The following is a 21,408-nucleotide window of genomic DNA, read 5'->3' on the forward strand; positions in this document are numbered from 1 at the left end:
TTGAATGAGACTCGTTTTCTGCATAAACCGTCTGGTGTCTGAAGCTACAGTTGCTCAAACTAATCCAGAGTCGAGTCGATTTGAACTCATTATGGGGAATCTAACTCCACACTTCGCTCTTTAACAAGTTTCGAATTCAAAACTTTGTTTAAATGGAGTTGAAAAGTAAAACTAAATAAATAATTTATGTTATGTATATACACGGTTCTTCGTGAAGTCCAATGTATATATTTCTGTGTAAATTAATATTTAATTCAAGTAGTGACTACCACTTGCTTCATTTTCCTGACGAATTACATTTCTTTATTATTAATTGATTTGCCAATCTACCCGTGAATGAGTTGCCGTTTGTTTGCTGTTCTTTTTCTATATTTATCAATAAGAACACCAGGACATTCTCATCTTTAGTATATAATCTAGTCAAAAGATGAAGCTGACATTATCATCATCTTACATGCTTCATTTTCTTGTCTGGAATATTAACCTAATAGGGTGACTAAAACAGTGAATTACATGCAAAAGCCCATACGAAGAGGGAGATAAAAATTACTAATACGGGGATTCATATGCGCTCCAATGGTATCTCCTTATCCCATCAACCCTCTACTTCCCTCTCGGGATTAGCTCTTCTCATGTTGGCCCGTCGCCTGATCACCACGTAGTAAACACCCATCAGCTGTGATGCCCACAAACAAGAAACCTACAAGGATCACCACTATACTACCAGCACCCAGCCCTCGCCCCCTCGTGGACGTGCTCTCACGTGCCGGAGTAGACCACGCTGTGGCTGCTGCCACTATTGGCAACGACGAACACTCTGATGAAGAGCATGGTGTGTTTGCACTTGGACGTAGGGTGGTGGGGTGGAAAAACGCGTACGCTTCCGGTGAGAACGCGATCGGACTCTCGTTATCGAGCCCATGGGACCGGTCTTCGGCGTTGGTGATGGCGAGGTAGGAAAGAACAGCAAAGATTAGCAAGGAAGCCATTGTTGGCCTGTCGGGGTAACTAGTTTTTTGGATGCTCGGTGCCTTTATAGGGTGTAATGGATCGGTGGTGTTGCTTGTAGTCGAATTTAGGTCCTCAAAGTGAATGGAGTTGATGATGGTCACACTTTCTCTGTGCCTTTTTCTTGATTTTAATGTCATTTCTCTTGTATGGCCGGCCAGCATTCCTTGTAAATTAATGCGAGTCCCTCATACTTCCCATAATTATGCTCTGTAACTTCAAGAACTTTTGAATAAACTAGTGCCGGAGTACTAAAGATACAATTTCTTGCATCCTATTTACATAATTAACATTTCTTTTCCAATGCATGCGTAAGTAATATTGTAAGAATGGTAGGAATTCACTAGCTATATTTAATTTGCAGAATTCTCTTCATATACCATAAATAATTAATTGAGCCCGGAATTGGTCAGCGTACACATATGGTATACAGCTCGATATTTTAAATATCATCATTACAATATGAGAGCGATATTTCAGAAATACAAAATATATATATATATATAAAATATGAATTCAATACTTATATATAAAAAATGACACACCATAATGGATCAATAATTTCGCATTAAATATCTCTTTCTTATTTATTTATTTGTTTTGAGTAATCTTTTAGTTATTTTAGAATAAATAAAAAAAAAAGAAACAATCACTAATACATACACACAGTTTTAGGAAAGAGAGGCAGCATTTGCCGATTGACGTAATGAAATTGTGTCCCATAGTGGAAGGGCACGGAAAATCATGTGCCTCCACTTGAGTGCCTTGGCAAACATGTATCCTATTATCTATATTTTATTATTTATCAATATGTGAAATATATTGGTTGATTTTAAAAATATACACAAAAACAAATATATGAATTTGTAAGGTTTCTATATTTTCATACTACTACTCATTTCCAATTACGATTAGTTTCATCACAATCATTTCCCAATTCCTTCTCAACCATATTTGTTTACTTTCTAACACAAATCCAGACATCGAAAATCAGGTATGAATCTAGCATCTCCTTTCTCCATCGAGAAAATTTTTATTTTTTATATGTAAAGTCGCTGAAAATTTACTTTTCGACGCCTAAATTCGGGATCCGTCGAGTTAAAAAGGAATTGTCATGCTTGGCTTAGAGGAGCAGCAAAGGGTCATAAGTAGATGAATTGGAATAATAAGGTGTAATGACCAAAGCTGTGAGCTGTCCTCATAATCATTGACAGTGTCGCAAGCGCATGCCAAAGCTGAAATCACTAAATACATATATTTGCCAGCCTTACCTTTTTGAGCAAATGTATTCATGCAACTCCAGTCTCCAGTACATTAAACAAATTTGCAAAGGGCTTATTATTTATCATATTCACAAGCTCCATAATATGCACATCCGGAACTTGGGAAATGATATTAAATAAGGCCATCTTATTTCAGATCTAAAAAATTGAAAAAGGCCCGTGTGATTTAATTTAATATTCACGAATTTTGATTAATTAAATACTACCCAATGAGATGTTATCATGAATGAATTACTCTAACATTACATTCAATTCTCGTAATTATTTGAGGTCCTTGAGTTTTACTCCCTTCCGACTTCCATCACATATAATATTTAAGTTTATGCGTGTTTTCACGTGTATTAAAAAAATATTAGATGAATAAATTTTACAAATAAATTCCTCGTTTTATCCTTCCTTACTTAATGAATGTTTTAATATGATAACAAAATATTGAAATTAATTAACGTATTTAATTATGATATTTGATTGTTGAAAGAATAGTATAGAAATTTGATTATATGTTTTAGACATTAAAATGAAAATATAAAATTCACCGTACATGGATATAAAATGTGTAACAACATTAAACAGAGACCATTATCCCCAAATGAAATCTCAATATCACTCAAGTATGCTCCAATACATTATGTAATCTCTAGAAGTTTATTAAGATGTTCTAATCGATATTTGAATTAAACACGAACAACAGAATCAATTCATAGCATGAAATTCACATAATTACTGCACCAACTGCAAGCACAAATAAAGATAAAACATTGTTTGCATCAAAGCTCCATGTCTTACTCACATTCACTCCGACATTCCTCCTTCAGAAGTTGCATCAATTGATAGTAAACATAAACAATACATAAATGCACAGTAACACCTATTAGACTGAGGTTTAAAAAAGTGAAAATATTCATGAGACCTTTGCTCATGCCAAGCAATATAATATACGCACAAAACAACCACATCAAATTACAGATAAAGAGCAAAGAATCTTTTGGGAAAAAAATTTCAATTTAACAATTCATTTATGAATCGATAGCACAGCAGGAAATATACTTCATATGCGTAGCATCAGCTCTCATATTCACGTCACATAGAACATAAAACAGTTGAGTTATTAAGGACTCAAAGCATATCAAGGCACCGAAGGCTCTTGAAGCCCGAGGCACAAGGCACGGGGGCAAGCCATGGGCCGTTCGAAGACAAGGCACATTGAACGGGGAAACTGATATCTCCGTCAAACAATTTTGGGTCAAATTGAACATATGGCAGCCACAAACAAGAAACGAATAATCAGTTGCACATTCTGAGTTAATAAAATTAAAAATTCAGTATTTACGCCATCAATGATCCTCGGGCGGCCTGCTAAGGCTCGCACCCACAACATTGACACAAAAACCACTTTTCACCAAAGACAGATAGATTCCCATACGATTAAGATGGTTATAGGTAGTGCTAGTACTTTTCTGGCTTATTGGTCTTTCACTGCGACTTTCTTTATCGCCATGAAAGCTAACGTTCTGCTGCCTCGAATAGTAATCATAGATCAATAGTGAAATAATAAACTCTTAAACCCTAAACCTTGTCATATTATTCCGTATTGTTCACAAAAATTAGCTCTATTTGTTAACTCTCAAGTCTCGCCATCCGAAGCACAGCCAATCTAACTTAAAGAGAGTATTCAAACTAGAAAAGAGCAATCAATAAAAATAACAAGAATGTACACAGAAACACATCCACAAGCAACAACCAATTCCATGAAAGAAATCAAGTAACAATATCAACCCGCATATAAAAATGTTTCCAGAAAATTTCTTCCCCGACAAAACGCATAATGATAGCCAAGAGTACATAAAATTAGAAATAAAACCTCGCACTAAACCTTTAGCTCAGTCTAGTGGAATTTCCACGTCGCCATCGGTAATCTCCTGCTGCAAATCCTTTGGATCCTTCCCATCGACAGTACATCCAACGGAAACGCAGGTACCGAGAATCTCCTTCACGGTGCCGGACAAATCCTTGGCCATAGAACGAGATTTCATCACCTTGGCGATCTCGATCACGTCGTCAAGTGAAATATTCCCGTTGTGCTTAATGTTTTTGGTCTTCTTCCGGTCACGCTCGGGCTCCTTGAGAGCCTTTATGACCAAGGCAGCTGCAGAGGGGACAACCGTGACTTTAGCCTGGCGATTTTGTACCGTGAGCTTGACGGTGACGCGGAGGCCCTTCCAATCCTTGGCGGTTTCCTTAGCGATGTCTTCACCAATTTTTTTGGGGGATAGACCGAGTGGCCCGATCTTAGGGGCGAGGGAACTGGCGGCGCCAACTTCTCCCCCGGTGACGCGGACGAAGACGTCGACGACTTGCGAGGGATCGAACTTTGGCGGCATCGTTGGCGGGTGCGCTAGGGTTTAGAGAGAACACACAAAGATGTTGAAGCAAAACGAGGGATATAGGTTAGGGATTTGGACCCATTTTGAGCTATGGGCTTGCATCGACCGAGATCGAATGACTTGATTGGGCCTGGGAAAAATGATTAAATTAGGGTCCATTTGTTTGAGCAACTTAGGTCCCGTACTTTTCTTACTTGATTCAATTTGCAGTTTGATGACTTGAAATTTGAAAAAGGCCATTAAAAAAAAAAATTTAATCAAAGTTTTTAATGAATTTTTTCAAAAAAGAGAGGAGAAGAGAAAATGAGTTGTGACCCGATAAGAAAGTAAATATAATGAATTTCTCAATAATTCGATAACGCAAACATACAGATGTTTGATCAAACATTTATAATTCGCGAGTAAACAAACTAATAGACCGAAAATGTATCACATGGTTGTCAAGCTGACTATACATAAATTCAAGTAGAGACATAGCTTCCTTTGTTTTCAAAGAAATAAAACAAGTTAGATGTGGAAGATAATGAAATTAGCAAAAAAGGTAATGGGGAAAAAATGATAAAGCCAGAGAAGTAGCTTTCTCAAAGTTGTAACTTGTAAATCACGACTATAGCTGCTTTGAAGTTGGCGAACCTAAAATCGTCGCATACTTTAAGTCGTTTTCCAAGTATCATTTCGAGCAGTAGCACCGTTGTCATGATTTAATAGTTGGTCCCTATTCCAAATTCTTTATTCACATTTTTTCAGTCCTTTTGTATTTTCCATGACACCCTGCTTCCAAAAGAAAATAGATAAATTATCTTATTTCGTGAGACCGTTTTACAAGAGACTTACTCTCAATTATTGTTGGTTTCCTTATTTTTTATATATTCTTTACATATCTTTTACTTTGAAAATTTTGGAAACTATATTTTATTTCAACCAATCACCACCCTATTGCAATACATGAATGTTTGGCAATCATATGATAAAATTTTTTTCACGTTTCAAAAATATAGAATTCCACTATATTTTAAAAATATTAATGATCGAAACCATATATATAATTCACTTAGAAAGCATATGCTAAAAATATTTATTATTTTTTTTAAAATAAAAAAGCATATGCATTGGAAGTTAGCCAAATTCATCATCTTCCACTACTGAATCACTTAATATTCGGAACTGTGCCATAATTCAGCAGAAAACGACGCAATGGGAAGTGATAACCTGACACCGCACCTCACCGGACTAACCATCACAGTAACCCAGCTGGCACAAGCAGGGCTCTGCCCCCACACTTGTGGGTCCAACATTGCAAATACAATCATTTGTTTGTTAATTTATCATTTGTTTGTCCAAAAAAATTATCTACCAAACAATATTTTTAAATTTAAAAAAAAATTGAGAAACAAGAATAAAAAAATATTTAATACCACATTACTAAATCACATAATTCATTTGTCAAATAAATTTTAAATTTAAAACGAGCATTAAACTTAGTTTATAAAAGAAAAAGTGAAAATGTAAATATATAAAAATCATTGTAAATAAATTATGTCCACATAAATGTAGCGAATAATAGTATATTACTTTTTTCTCTCAATGTCGCGACAAAATTCGAGTTATCCCGCAAAGAGACAAGTTTTATGTTTACCATAATAACCCTGGTCTTCTGCCTGCTTCACACGTGGATGCGGTGAAATTTATGTTTACGTTTGTTTGTTGGATTTTTTTTAAAACAATATAAGATAAGGGTACGGTTGATATCTTAATACTACATAAATTAATATTATAATTTATGTTTCAAAATACACTTTTTTACGAATTTAATAGTTTTAAAAAAATTAGTTTATAAATACGAGGATAAAATGTGAGAAATACGTAAAAAGATTGTGCTGGATAATAGAGATTGAGATAAGTTAAAAGTAAGATGATAAAAATTTATGTGAGACGATGTCACGTGTTGTATTTTGTGAGACGGATATCAAGGTCATCCATGAAAAAATATTATTTTTTATTGTGAATATCGGTAGGGTTGACCAGTCTCACAGATAAAGATTCGTGAGACCGTCTCGGAAGATAGCTACTCAAGCAAAATTATGTAACTTTTTAATTTTTCCTTGATAATTCCTTGATAATGATACTAATTAATTCTAACACTTTTTTTACTGTTCATATCTAAAAATAGGATGCAAATAATTTAATTAATTATAGTGTTCAAAAGAAATCTTATATGATAAAATATAATCATTTTTGAAATTGTGTACAAGTAATTTAATTAAATAATTAATGTAATTACAAATTGGATAAAAAGAAAATGAGGTCCGTTCTTTATTTTCTTAGGGATAAATATGTAATTTTATCACTTACAGTTGCGACAGAAAAGAGGGTAGTTGAAAAAGGGGGAGAGAGAAAGATTAGATCTTATCCATTTTCTTTATAAAAAAGATTTCAAAATCCTCTCTTTTCCACATAAACCAAAAGCTTCTCCATTAAATGACGACATCGAAAACCTACTTCTCCCGGCCGAATTATAAGTTTCTTCCAACGGATCAATTACTTGCTGATGACAACTCCAAGAACTTCGAGCTAGAAGAGTCCGACGTATGGAGCTCGCTGGCGGACCGATCATCTTCTCCTGAGATAGGGAAGAAGAGTTCCAGAATTTTCAGGAAGCATGCCGTCTCGATGCAAGCTGCCGCGGCTTCTTCTCTGCCGGTGAACGTGCCGGATTGGTCGAAGATACTGAAGGAGGAGTACAGGGAGAATCTGCTGAGGGACAGCGACGACGATTACGAGGAGGGGGATCGGATTCCGCCGCACGTGTTCTTGGCACAGAAAATGGCGAGGACTGGGATCGCCTCGTCGGTGCACGAAGGAATTGGGAGGACTCTGAAGGGAAGAGATCTCAGCAGGGTTAGAAATGCAATTCTGCAGAAAACTGGGTATCAGGATTGACGTATTTATTTATAATATATGTTTATTTTCGTTTTTAAAAAAAATTGGTGGAAGCCTAGTTTTTAGTACGGCTTGTTGAGATGGGAGGCTGATTTTCTTTTACGGGAAAATGTTGTTTTCCTAACTTATCGAAGAAGTAACGAAATATTAAATTTAATAATTTTTATTGACTTTTACATCATTGTTGTTCTCGTAGTTATTATTTTTGTATGGGTTTTTTTAATATCTGCGTATATAATTTATGATAGTCAAGATATCAAATAATAAAAGAGTATTTCACTAGTTCATTAAAAATGTAATTTTTTTTAATCAAATAGGTTTTTATTGCTATTTTTATTGTAAAAAATATGAAAATGTATTTTTCTTTATGATCTTCAAATGATCAAAATTAACTAATCAACTGATATTTATTCATGAGCAAAAAATGTTCTCTCTCCTCTTCTGATTTTAGCAATAGATCAATAAAATTTGATAATTAATCTTAAACAAGATAAATGGAGGTAGGTAAAAACTTTTGTGAGACGATCTCATGGATTGTATTTTGTGAGACATATCTCTTATTTGGGTCATCTATGAAAAATTATTACTTTTTATGCTAAGAGTATTATTTTTATTGTGAATATCGCTAGGAATGACCTGTCTCACAAATAAAAATTCATGAGACCGTCTCACAAGATACATATTCTCACTGTCAAGTCTGATGGTCAACTTAGATTTTGAATTTAATTTCAAAGGTTTATAAAGTAAATTAAAGATTTAACTTTTAATTTATTTACACATGTAGTTCATAAAAAATAGAAGAAATTAATTTTTTATTTTGATTTTAAAAATGGAGATACATTTTTTGACATTGAAATTGTAGGAGTTCTGATAAAAAAATAATAATAAATAAATGACTAGTAATATGGATAATAATTTGATGATAATATAATAATATATTAAAATAAATTTTAACTATAGATGACAAATTAAATGCATGAATGTGTATTGATTTATAAACTTTAAATGGCAGCCCCTTGTAACCTTCTTTTGTCGTTTACAACCTCAGACGATCGCAGGTTTCTACAAAATTTACAATCAATTTTTTATTCAATAATTAATTTTTATAATAGATATAATTTCTTGACAATTATAACCAATATAATATTAGCATAAAATTTATTTAAAATAAATTGAATTAATTGGTCGCTATCATTTAAAATAATTGACTGATGGACAACCGTATTGTGACACTTCTTTATTTTTATATCCAATAATAAATTTATAATTTAATTATCATTATCAAGATCGGTCCTACAATTATTTAAATACAATCCATTTAGTCTGTCTGCACAACTTGCAGTAAAGCGAAAACAAAAGTTCTTTAATTTTAACGATATTTAGAAATTTTTATTAACTTGTTTGTATTTTTATGTCTATAATAATAATAATAATAATAATAATAATAATAATAACGATATTTAGAATTTTTTATTATTTTGTTTGTATTTTTATGTCTATAATAATAATAATAATAATTAAATTACCCAAACAAAATAAGTTATTTTTATTATTATTATTAGAAAGGGATGTGAATTTCTACTGTAGATTTGGGATTAATACGTAAGCACTATAATAATCAAACTATATATAAAGAAATTATTGTGCTTTAAAATGTGGTAAAGATTTATAAATTTTCCCTTTATTTTATTATGAGCATGTTGATAAAATCTTTCGCGCATCTTGTTTGTAAAAATATTGTGAAAAAATATATATGTTATTTTCTGATAAGAGATTATATTCTGTTTTTAATAGTTACAACTATCTTGAAGTTTATTTCCGGTATATATTAACTAATTAATGAATTTCAATAATATTTTTCGTATTATAACCAAGTCTTGTGATTGATATTTTAATATCTATCTATCAATCCTATTAAAATTGACCACCATTTTCTAACTACTTTGCAATCAATTTAGTAAATCTTTATTGGCAAAAACTTGTGTAAGACGGTCTCACGGGTCGTATTTTGTTAAACGTATCTCTTATTTGGGTCATCAATAAAAAAATATTACTTTTTATGCTAAGATTATATTACTTTTGTAAGGACCGTGTATCGTATTATCGTAAATCTTGTGTGATTATCGATAATTTATGAAATTGTCATGTGATTATGTATTTGATGTATATTATGACAATGAAATTGAGAAAATGAATATTGAATATGAGTTGACGTTGTAAGAGCTCGAGTGAAGAAGCCGGACGCCAATATTTGTACAGAACATGTGGCGCCCGAGCGATAGGAAATGATCGCCCGAGCGCCAGGATATATGAAATGTATGTTCGAACAAAACATGCCGCACCCGAGCGGTAAATTGTGACCACCCGAGCGCGGTGCAATTGTTAGCCGGGGGCAGAATGTCTCGCGCTCGGGCGCGAGAATTCTACCGCCCGAGCGCTAGAGGCGGTGGGATAAGAATAAATTCTTCTCTTTCTTTCCTCCGTCAGTTAACTTCAATAATTTCGAATGAATTTGAGAGATTTCGATTTTCTTCCGTCCAAATCGACTTCGAAACGCGTTCTAAACGCGAAACAAATTATATATTTGTGATCTTCGCGTTGAGGGCTTCTGATTGAGTTAATTTTCTTCTACTTCCAGCAACTTTAAATATCAAAGTGCTGGAATAGCATGTATTTGAAGTTGAATTTCATATATGTAGTAGAATAACCGACAATAAACTCATATTCGAAGTCGGAATTGAATTATGTTATGATTTCAATTTGATATGAATTTTTGAAGTTTCAAATGATATTTGAAACTCATATTAATGATTTGGAGTATGTTATTGATTGGAATGAGTATGTTACTGATGTAGATAAAGTGTAATATCAATATCTTCATGCTACATCAATTGGAACGAAGAATTGAGGTATGTTGCGACCGGATAACATACGCATGTATCTGTATTATATGATATATGTCGGTTTGATTGGATTGATTGGAATGAGATTATGTGTCTATATGCATTATTTGTTGATTGATGTGGCATACATCACATTGAGATTGAGATATCGATGTATAAAATAAATGTTTTGTCAACACATATCATTTGATGCATACATCGATACATGACATGCACGTTGAGCTATGAGCCTTGGATACCCTGATATGATTTGATTTGATTCTGGGGTTTGTGAACATAATTGCTATGTTGGTATTATATGACCCGTAAAGCATAGACAATTGTGGCCCCGATGATTGGATTTGAGATTTGGGATTTGATGGCGCTTTGTCGACGCTATCATACGAGTATCCCTTATTGAGGCCGGTGTGCCAGCTCGAGCATTGATTTGATAGCGATTCGTTTGATTCTGACATGTGCTCAGTGGATGACATTTGACCTGATACCTCCACGACATACATGCATTGCATACCATATATCATTGTTTAGATATCTGTGGTATATATGATTGGTTGTTCGATACGGAGCTTTGCTCACCCCCAAGGGGGGCTGTTGTTGTCTTTGTGTGTGGACAATGGCAGGTACTCCAGGATATCAGGAGGCCGGAGAGGGTACTTCTGGAGGGAGTCACAGTTTGGGCTGAGGTTTTATGTTTTGTTCTCAGTATATATATATGTATCTATATACCGGGGCATGTCCCGAAGATATGAGTTGTTTGTATATGATTGGTTTTGATTATGTGTTAGCGAGTTTTATGATATGAGATAAAATACTATTTTTAGTATTCAAATAAAATGATTTGTGCTCATCGTAAAGAAAATTTAAACTCGTTTTTCGCTGTAATTAATTAACCCTAATCAGATTGCCTTGTAATAACGATTAGGAGCTAAGGGCCCCACTACTTTTTGTTGTGAATATCAGGTAGGGTTGACCAGTCTCACAGATAAAGATTCATGAGATCGTCTCACAAGAGACATACTCACCATATAAACTTATCTCCAATAATATAAATCAACATATTTCTAATCAATATAATTTGATTTATTACATTTTCAAATATTTTATTTTGATCCAAATTATTGTAATTATTAATATTTTAACTGAAAATGAATGAAATAAAAAATTATTACACATAATTTATATAAAATGAGATTTTATGATGTGTGTGCTGGGTACTTAGTTATAATTTATGTGGTGGTTAAGAAACTTTTGAACCTCGATATTACCTTTTTAGACCATGGAAGCTTTGTCACTCTCTCTTATGTGACTAATTACATATATACAAACTATATCATTTGTCACATGCTTAATTCTTCGAACTCGAGCCACGTGTGGAACTTAGCTTTTCTTCCCTCGAAAGAAGCTAAGTAAGCCTAGATAATGAAAAAACACGAGACAATGCACAAAAATTTTTGTGAAATAGTTTTACGAGTCAATTTTGGGAGATAAGTCTCTTATTTAAGTCACTCATAAAAAAAATATCATTTTTATTGTCAAATTTATTATTTTTTATTGTAAATACGAGCATAATTGACATGTTTCATAAATAAATATTGATGAGATCGTCTCACAATAAAACTTATTAGAGAACAATGAAGCTTTTGAGATACAGAAATTTTGTATTACCAGATTGCTTTCCAAACCTTTATTGTTACAATTGAAGTGAGCATCATTATTTATACTATTCAACATTCGAATGAACGGCTAAAACCGATCTAATTCTACAGTGGAAATTAATCATCTAGAAATATCAATGAGATATTCTATATATATATATATATATATATATATATATACCTAACTCTTCTATTTCATTCTGTAATATTTAGAAATAACATACAAATGGTTTCTAGATATTTCCACCGAGTTCAAGTGTTCTCTAAAATCCTTGGAAACCTCCTAGTGTTGCCTAATGCCTCGTAAGGCTATTTGGAACAACAAGCACTTCAATTGGTATTCCATGTATGTCACGGTTTTGTTTTACTTAAAGTAATTAAAGTACGTCTCATGTAAATTTCGATACATTATTGATGAAAATTAAAAGATCTAAGTTGCCTGATATTTATGCCCACCAAGCTTTTATCTTGAAAAATATACAATAAATTTCCTATAAAGTAACGAGTGTTTGCGATCACTAAAAAATTTATTATGGTTTTTTCAATAGCACAAATGGAAAGTAGAAGATAATCTAAAAGCGTAAGAAAGATTGGTCAAGAGGCTCTTTCCCCCCGCATGCGGGCGCACGTAAAGGTGAGCAAGATTCGGTTAAACCGAATTAACCGATCGAACCGAGCCAATTCGAAAATTCGGTTCGGCTATTTCGGAAATTCGGTTTTCAAATTAAAAAAATTCGATTATATCGGTTTATTAGGTTCGGTTACGGTTTTCAAAATTTGAAATCGGTTAACCGAATTAACCGATATAATAAATATTATTATTTAATAAATTTTTATTATTTATCAATTTTTATATATTTTTTAATTTTAAATTTTAAAATTGATATAATATGTATTAATTGTGTTCAAACAAACATATACATTTGTGATATGTGTGATTTTATGTTTTTATGCATTTGCATAGATTGTAGTGTTTAAGAAAATGTACATATATAATTAAAGTTAAATCACAATTTTTTTAAATTCATCGATTATGAAAATTAATTCGGTCGGTTCGGTTATGACTAAATATTTCGGTTCGGTTCGGATTGGTTCGGTTATGGTTAATTCGGTTCGGTCGATAACCGAACCAACCGAATGCTCACCCCTAGGCGCACGAGGTTGCAAATCTTGGACTCGATTTGCAATGGAAAAAGGCTTGACTTGTGTGCAAACGTACGAGCGCATCCTGGATACGTCGAATGTCGGATCAATCAAGACAAAATTTTCCACCAAGGTTTACCTGGCCTTTGCTATTTTTAATTTTCGAAAATTCTATTATAGACGACCTTCCATCTGCACTCTCCATATGGCCTGCATGTTGGTGCTCTAACCTTTGGTGCTCTAGCTGGACTGACCTTTGGCCTTTCGGATGGCCAGCAGCGACTGTCCATATGGAACTCGAGTGCCTATATATACAAGCAGCCTCAAGTCCTTCAGAAGTATCCAACACACTCCACTGCATTCTCGTTTCTTCAGCACTCTTCTTTGTTGTCTCTGCTGCTGCTGCTTCCTCCGGTTACTGCTCATCTGCCCTCGTCATAAAGTTCAGGTACCTTTCGGTTCGCCGTTGTTGTGCCTTGCTCTAGGTTACTGCTTGTTGTTCCGTTGTATCCTGGGAAACAGACGTCCAAGTACATCCTCGAACCACATAACAGAGGGAACGAACCTGTTTTAAGGACATTGTATTTCGTACAGGCCTCGGTTTGGATGGTTTCAAGCTTTTCACTACTGTTTCTTTCGCTATATTGTTCGCTGGTTTTCTTTCAAAAGCTTTCTGTGTTATATCATTCGATATATTGTGTAACAAACTTAAGCAAGCCACTAAAGTTTTGAAGGAATGTAATTGCGATCGTAAACCACCTATATCCGAAAGCCATAAGCTAGGATGATGGCTATACATGCATGGTGTATTCGACTCGACATAGACAAATATTCGGAAAACAATTTTATTATGATTCTTTTATCTTATTCTGACGGCTAGTTTGTTTATGTATGTGTGTTTATCATCGAAGTTACCAAGTTGACGGCTTGAGAGATATTTTTACAACCAAAAGATGAGAATGAAAGCAAAAGAGGTGATAGTTAGGACATATAACATTATATGTTAATAACATTCAACATATAACAATTTTTTAAATTATATATTTCTTAAATTACATATTAATAAACATCTCACATTCTTGAAACTGATGAAATTGTGAAACAAAAAATTTTTTTTCCCGATACATTTGGTCACTCCTTAGCCATTCCAAGGGTCCACCTAGTGATGGAGCCAATTATTTTGAATTATCGAAGAAGGCGAAGATGGGGATGCATATATATCCCAGCTCTTAGCCATCCCAAAGGACGTTTTAGATATTGTCCCATGGGTCTTACTCTATCAGTACCTTGCTTACATTCTTGAAAATGAGTCGATTTGACATCTATATTTTTTATATATATATATATATATATATATATATAGCCGTTAAAAAAACACACAAAGGGGAAGGGGACCTTCTTATCTTTCCCAAAGGCTGATAAGATATATGATCACCTTTTGGATATATGTTATGATGGTGATCACAAACAAGTTGAGAAAAAATAAAAACAAAAATTGTGAAGATATGCTTTGAATTATGTTAATGATTGCATAATTGTGAGTCCGTATTCACGTTGCATGCGTTATAAATATCTACGAAAAATGAGATATTTCTTTAATACCAAAATACAGTTGTATTCTTTTGTGATTGAGTTCAGCTAAGGTAAGTGGACCTAATCCATTTAAGTAATTTTGATTTACGATGGAGGGGATGACGGAGGGGAGGCTCGAACACAAGCGAATGTCGACAAATGACAACCATGGTGTGTTAAATTATAAATTTAAGAGATATATCGTCTCAGAAAACTTATCTTTTGGGTAATATGTTTTCTTAAGTTAATACGTAACTTTTTATCAGTTTAATATATCGATGTGAGACATTTGTATTTTGTCCACCCATTGAGAAACCTAAGTATGCAGCAGTCAATTTTGGACAGCTTTCACTTAACTTTTCAGTATTCATTACATTCATCACGCACCTTCATCAGCCTATAATCGACATTGATCCAATAATAGTTATTACCTAGGTCGCCTCTTGTACTACTCAACTATAAACGAGAATATCAAGATTATATTATAAACCCAAGAGACATATCATTCCAAAAGACTCTCATATTGAGTTGTCTAATCGTTTTGAGTTTATAAACCACTTTTTATTAATTTAATAATGTTTCCACTCGGATTAATGCCCACTTGCACCCATTTAATTAATTTGAAGTGATTGACGTGTAGTACTCCTCGATCAATGTGGATTAATGCAAATGATCAATTTTTAGCTTTACTTTCGTGATAATATATTTTATATTAACAACTTTTAAATAAATTATTATTTATGTAGTTAGAGTAGTAGTTTAAGCGTGAACGATTTACAGACTTTCCAAGCTACATTTAATAAATATCTATACAAGATAATGATTACTGGATAATTAATATGATTGTGACGTTATGTTGATTTTGTTATAAAAACATTAATTAATTTCAATTGTTTTATTTGATATTTATTATAAATATACCTTAGTTTTTTAAATACCAATAATACCCCTTTAAAAATATAAAAATATTATGTTTCAATTTCATAGAAAATTTATAAAGAATCTATTCTAATAATTTATGTATTCACTCATCACATCATATCCACTTCCCAAAAAAATTAAAACTACTAAAATATTTTTTTAATCTTTATCCAAACTTTTAATATTTAAAATAATTATATCATTCTTAATATAAAATATTATTATAAAAAAATTAAATAAAAGTGATAATGATTCTTAGCTATCACAATATTTCATGTGCGTTATTCACTGTAATATCTCGTTCTTAACAATAATTTCTTTCGTCTTTCTCAACACTCAAACCCGATACCTTCACGTGTGTTGATCCTAACACATTAAAAACCATAAATGGATTTTACATATGTAGTTATAAAAATAATTCAAATTTGTGGAAGCCCAATGACAAGAGGAGAAAATCCTTGTTTCCTACATACATATCCAACACACCAAGACCAAGCCCGCCACCTACTCTATCCTCAACATCCGATAAAGTACCAAGTATTACTTTGTATGTAAAAAAACGAAGAGAAACCAACAGCATCATAGGGAAAAAAATTTAAATGAACTCAATCGATTTGAATTTTCGTGTGTATAGTTATATTTGCACGATAAGATCCTGATATGAATTGATCTGGGAGATTGTTGTATGACAAAAACTTGTGTGAGACGGTCTTATGAGTCGTATTTTGTGAGACATATATCTTATTTAGGTAATCCATGAAAAAAATTACTTTTTTTATGCTAAGAAGTATTAATTTTTATTGTCAATATCGGTAGGGTTGACCCGTCTCGCAGATAAAGATTCGTGAGACTATCTCACAAGAGACATACTCTTATTGTATTCACATTTTAGGATATTGGAATCAATTTTTTCAATATTGTATTGATATCTAATAATGAACCTCATGGAACATTCTCCGCATCGAACGCTATAAAATAATTCATATAATACTTCAATAATATATATATATATATGACCAGATTGAATTTGATTTTATTATTATAACAAAATTTGAATTTCACATGTTGAGAAATATTAGTAAAAGAGAAGCCTACCTCTGACATTGGTGAATCTTCAAATTAATGGGCTGAAAATTAATGGTGGGCCTCTTCAAAACAAGAGCAATACTTGAAAGCAAAAGCAATAGTAATTACATGTCGCTATTTCATTAATCCATTTGCGTGAAAAAGAATTTTGTGGGGTGCCCACTTGAGATTAAGGGAAGAGGTACTCCTTCGAATTGGTATGTTTGTTCCCCACAAACAAATTTGTTAAACTAATTTAAAAGCAGTAATTAATTTTATATGTAATGGATAATAAAAATTTAATAATTAGTAGAAGATATTAAAATTTTAGTTTTTTAAAACTTTACTGTTGAGTTATTATTAATAAACTTTAAGGCTGATTTTTAAAAGAAACCAATGATATGAAAATTTCTCTGTATTTATGTCTTGATCTCTATATATTTTAAATTTTCTAATGATACTAGATAAAAAAATTGTTAGCTTAAAATACAAAAAAAAAAAAAAACTCCACATAAAACAAAGCCACATCCCTCGTGTGATTGATATGCTCAAAGACGGAGTCAGAAAAATAAAATTAATAGATGGAAAACATATTAAAAATTTTAAAAAGAAGAAAATGAAATAAAATACTTACAAATAACAACGTACTCGTCTACTCTAAAAAAAAAATCGTGGGGCAACAGCATCCACCGCTTATCTCTGGCTCTATCTCTCGGTGTACTAATTATGAAAAAGAATAGATATGTTGTGAGAAGGTCTCACGAATTTTTATCTGTGAGACGTGTCAACCCTATCGATATTCACAATAAAAATAATATTATTAGCATAAAAAGTAATCTTACAAACTACGACTCGTCTCACGCAAGTTTTTTTTACACGAAGAAAAAGGGAAAAAAAAGATTAATTGTGAAGACAGAAGAAGAGGCATGGGTACCACGCCAAGAAAAAGTAAAGGAAACAAAAGAGTAAAACAAGTGACAAACGACACGTATCGGGCAGGCAGACAAAGTGGAGGAATGTCAATTATACATCACATAAATATATATGTGTGTGTGTGTGTGTGAGACTTGTAATATTTTTTACGCCACCGTTGGTAATTATCTAAATATTTAACTTAAATCTTATAAAAAAAAATTAGAGATTTAAATAATTATTTAATTTATATATAGAAAATACTTCGCCATCCAATCATTTGAACTAAACGATACCCAAAATTTAGTTTGAGTAAACTAGAAAAGCTACATTTAGTAAAGCACTGAGACGGTAATTAACTCATAGCTTAGTAACAACTTTAGCTTATCTAATTCTGCATAGTTTTTTTTTTTGTGTTATTAATACTTGACAAATTTAACGAGGTACTACTCTCTTGGTAGTTAATAATAGTATTTTTTTTTTCAGATAATTTTTAGAATTAATTATGGGTTAGTTGGTGTTGAATATAATATATATGCTTTATTTGTCAAATTATTTAAAATTCAAAAACTTTTATAAGTTGAAAATATTATTTATTTAAGTCTCTATTTTGGTCATGATTTTACCACGACAGGTACATTTTCTGTAGCATAGCAGGCTCGTGGTTGTACGAAAGTCAAAATAAATTTTACTTTTCACTGTTCTAATATAAATAAATTATTCCAACTTGGAAAAAAAATTAAATATTTGACATTCGAGTTGGCATCCAAATTTGAGTACACCAAATCTTGAACAGTGGGACAGTATCTATCAATGTAGCACGCTGCTTTTCCATTGTTAAAAAGATATGGGGTCACGAGGTGTAAAAGGGGGAGCTCCCTAAATTTGTCACATATTGTTACATTATAATTAAATTCTAAAAAAATATTTTTTCAAATTATTTTCATCATGGTGTGAAATTTGGAACTAAAACAAAGAGAATGACATTTTTTTTGTCCAAATATATATATATATATATATATATATATATATATATAGTGTGTGTTTGTGTGTGTGTTTCATTCAAGGGAAAAAAAATTCCAACAGATTAGGGGAAAAAACAGGGTTCGGTCGACCCTACTCCTGCGGGCACTGCCTGCAGAGGTCGATCCAACTGCTCGGATTTTTTCGAGCCAATTTTTTTTTTTTTTTACAGGGAGGTGGGCCCGGATCACTCATGTGGAATGATCCGGGCCGTTCATTGCCCGCACTGCCTGTACGGGTAGGTTGAAACAAACCAAAAAACAGTGGTAAATGTAAATTAAAACAAGTGAAATTCTAAGGTACAAAATTAATGCATTACTCAACTAACCATTCGATTAATTTAAGGTCCTACAATCACGCGCAATTTGGATTTCTAATTATGATTTGATTCAAGATTAGTTGTCAGCCACCACACACTTGCATTTTCTAGTTTCAAATCCATTTTCTAGTTTTAAAACTTTGATTAAAAAAACTGGTTTAAGAGACGCGTTTATCAGGATTAAGATTAAGTGTAAAATAGAGAATTTACGACGAGATAATTATATTAATGCTATGTGATTGATTTTGTATCTGATATTATTTTTAAAAACTATAAACATTAATAAGAAACTTATAAATGTACACAAATTAGTATTAAGTTTTTATATTTATATCTCGTCTGTTATTTTTAGCTCGAGATTAATAAAATTATATCAAGGCAAAACTATATTTTATGCTTAAGTTCCGACTAAACATATATAATTTGTAACGATTCATATTAAAAATTCAACGTTTCTTCTCATTTTGTACATTTTATAATCTTGGTTAAAAGATGACGTGAGGTATTTTAAAGATATGGGATTTATATTCTATAAATAATTTTTTTAATTTTCAATTTGAGAGGGAGCAAAATCAGTCGAGTGAAGGGAGCGGGACTCGTTTTCATCTCTCTCGCCTTTCCTTTCTTTATTGTCTATTTCTTAATTTTTTGGTCTTATATCCTTTCACCAGGGATACACTAGGGTTGCTAGGATGTGCCTTGGCTTTGAGTGGAAATGGAAATTAATATACACAATAATTTTTAGAGCTAGGTTTAATTTTCTTTCTTCCAAATTTGGATCCAATATAATGTTTATACTTCAAATTAATGGTGCTATTTATTTATTTTTTATGAGTAGGTCTCTTGTGAGACGGTTTCACGAATCTTATATGTGAGACTGATCAACCCTACCGATATTCACGATAAAAAGTAATACTTTTAGCATTAAAAGTAATATTTTTTTCATGGATAATTCAAATAAGATATCTGACTTACAAAATACGATCCGTGAGACCGTCTCACACAAGTTTTTGCCATTTTTTATATATATCATATCAAAACAATCCTCGAGATATATGAATAAATACAATTTTTAAATAATCTACAAAATCACAATAAAAAATTTATTGAAAAGTGAAAACCATTCAAATCACGGGGAGTTGAGAATTTTTTATTTATTTTTTAAAAATAGATCTCATGTGAAACTGTTTCACAAATTTATATATATGAGATATGTTAATCTGGTTCATACATTAAATTTAAAAGAATACTTTTGATTTAAAATAATATTTACTTAAATTAACGTATATTACACAGTATTTTCTTCTTGACGTAACTAACAATACAATTATACTTTTGCAATGCAAAAAAAAAAATACTATAACATAAAAATTAATATTTTTCGTAGATCGAGTCCGGTTAAATATGATATCACAAAGTTGACTTATGAATCATCGTGATACGGCGTTAGATAGTTTTACGAGAAAAAAAACATTTTAATTATGTTTCATGGGTTTTTTGCATTCAAGTCCTCATTACTTTATTTGTTTTGACACTTAATTCTCTCATTAAGTGAAGAATTATAACAGTCAAGAGAGTAAGTGCCTAATACATGAAGTCTAGAGGAGTTGAATGTAAATTACACGTTTTTTTAATATATGCGTTTGTGGTTTTGATGATAATAATAATAATTATTATTTTAAAGTTATTAAATAATAATTTAATTCATTTTACTTATTATTAAACTAACGAGAACTTTGACCACGAAAATCATCTACGAGTTCTCCATTCCTTCACGATGCAATTCAATGTTTACATCTAATGTTATGCACTCGAATGCTATGTCCACAGTAGTTGTATTATTTCGAGTAGTTGTATTTAATTTATTCGATCTATAGAGTTTATTTATTTATGGACAAGAAAACTATTTGCTTCAAATTATGAAACTTAATTTCCAACAAAAAATTTTTTATAATTCAAATCTAATTTTTTTCCGACGTTGAAAAGGGCTCACACGACTTTCAACTTCATGTCGCACGCAATAAATGAGTTTTTAACATAAAAAGAAACACGTACGAAGTTTGAATACAGCAAATTAGTTAACGAAAGAGCAAACAATTTGAATGAAAAAATTCAAACACAATCATGGTACGTGCTCGGATTTAATCAATGTAAGCTCAAGGACAGCATTTTTGAGCTGCAAACGAAAAGGGTTTTAATATTAAGACAATTCCTTGTGTAAAAGGAAGATTAGTCATGGCTCAAAAGCAGACATTCTTAAATTGATATAGACTTAACAAT

The 21,408-nt window shown here is 32.0% G+C and overlaps 2 protein-coding genes across 2 annotated transcripts; one reads left to right on the top strand and one right to left on the bottom strand.

Annotated features, from left to right (window-relative positions):
• Positions 1–4,003: 4,003 nt before the first annotated feature.
• Positions 4,004–4,716, bottom strand: LOC142525240 (large ribosomal subunit protein uL11). The gene has a single exon (XM_075629465.1). The coding sequence runs from the start codon at positions 4,670–4,672 to the stop codon at positions 4,172–4,174; it is 501 nt and encodes a 166-aa protein (XP_075485580.1). The 5' UTR covers positions 4,673–4,716; the 3' UTR covers positions 4,004–4,171.
• A 2,339-nt stretch (positions 4,717–7,055) lies between these two features.
• On the top strand, positions 7,056–7,791 carry LOC142537271 (protein S40-4-like). The gene has a single exon (XM_075642819.1). It carries the CDS (start codon positions 7,154–7,156, stop codon positions 7,613–7,615), a length of 462 nt encoding a protein of 153 aa, XP_075498934.1. The 5' UTR covers positions 7,056–7,153; the 3' UTR covers positions 7,616–7,791.
• Positions 7,792–21,408: the final 13,617 nt, after the last annotated feature.

Source organism: Primulina tabacum, chromosome 2, assembly GCF_025594145.1.
Source record: "Primulina tabacum isolate GXHZ01 chromosome 2, ASM2559414v2, whole genome shotgun sequence".
NCBI lineage: Eukaryota > Viridiplantae > Streptophyta > Magnoliopsida > Lamiales > Gesneriaceae > Primulina > Primulina tabacum.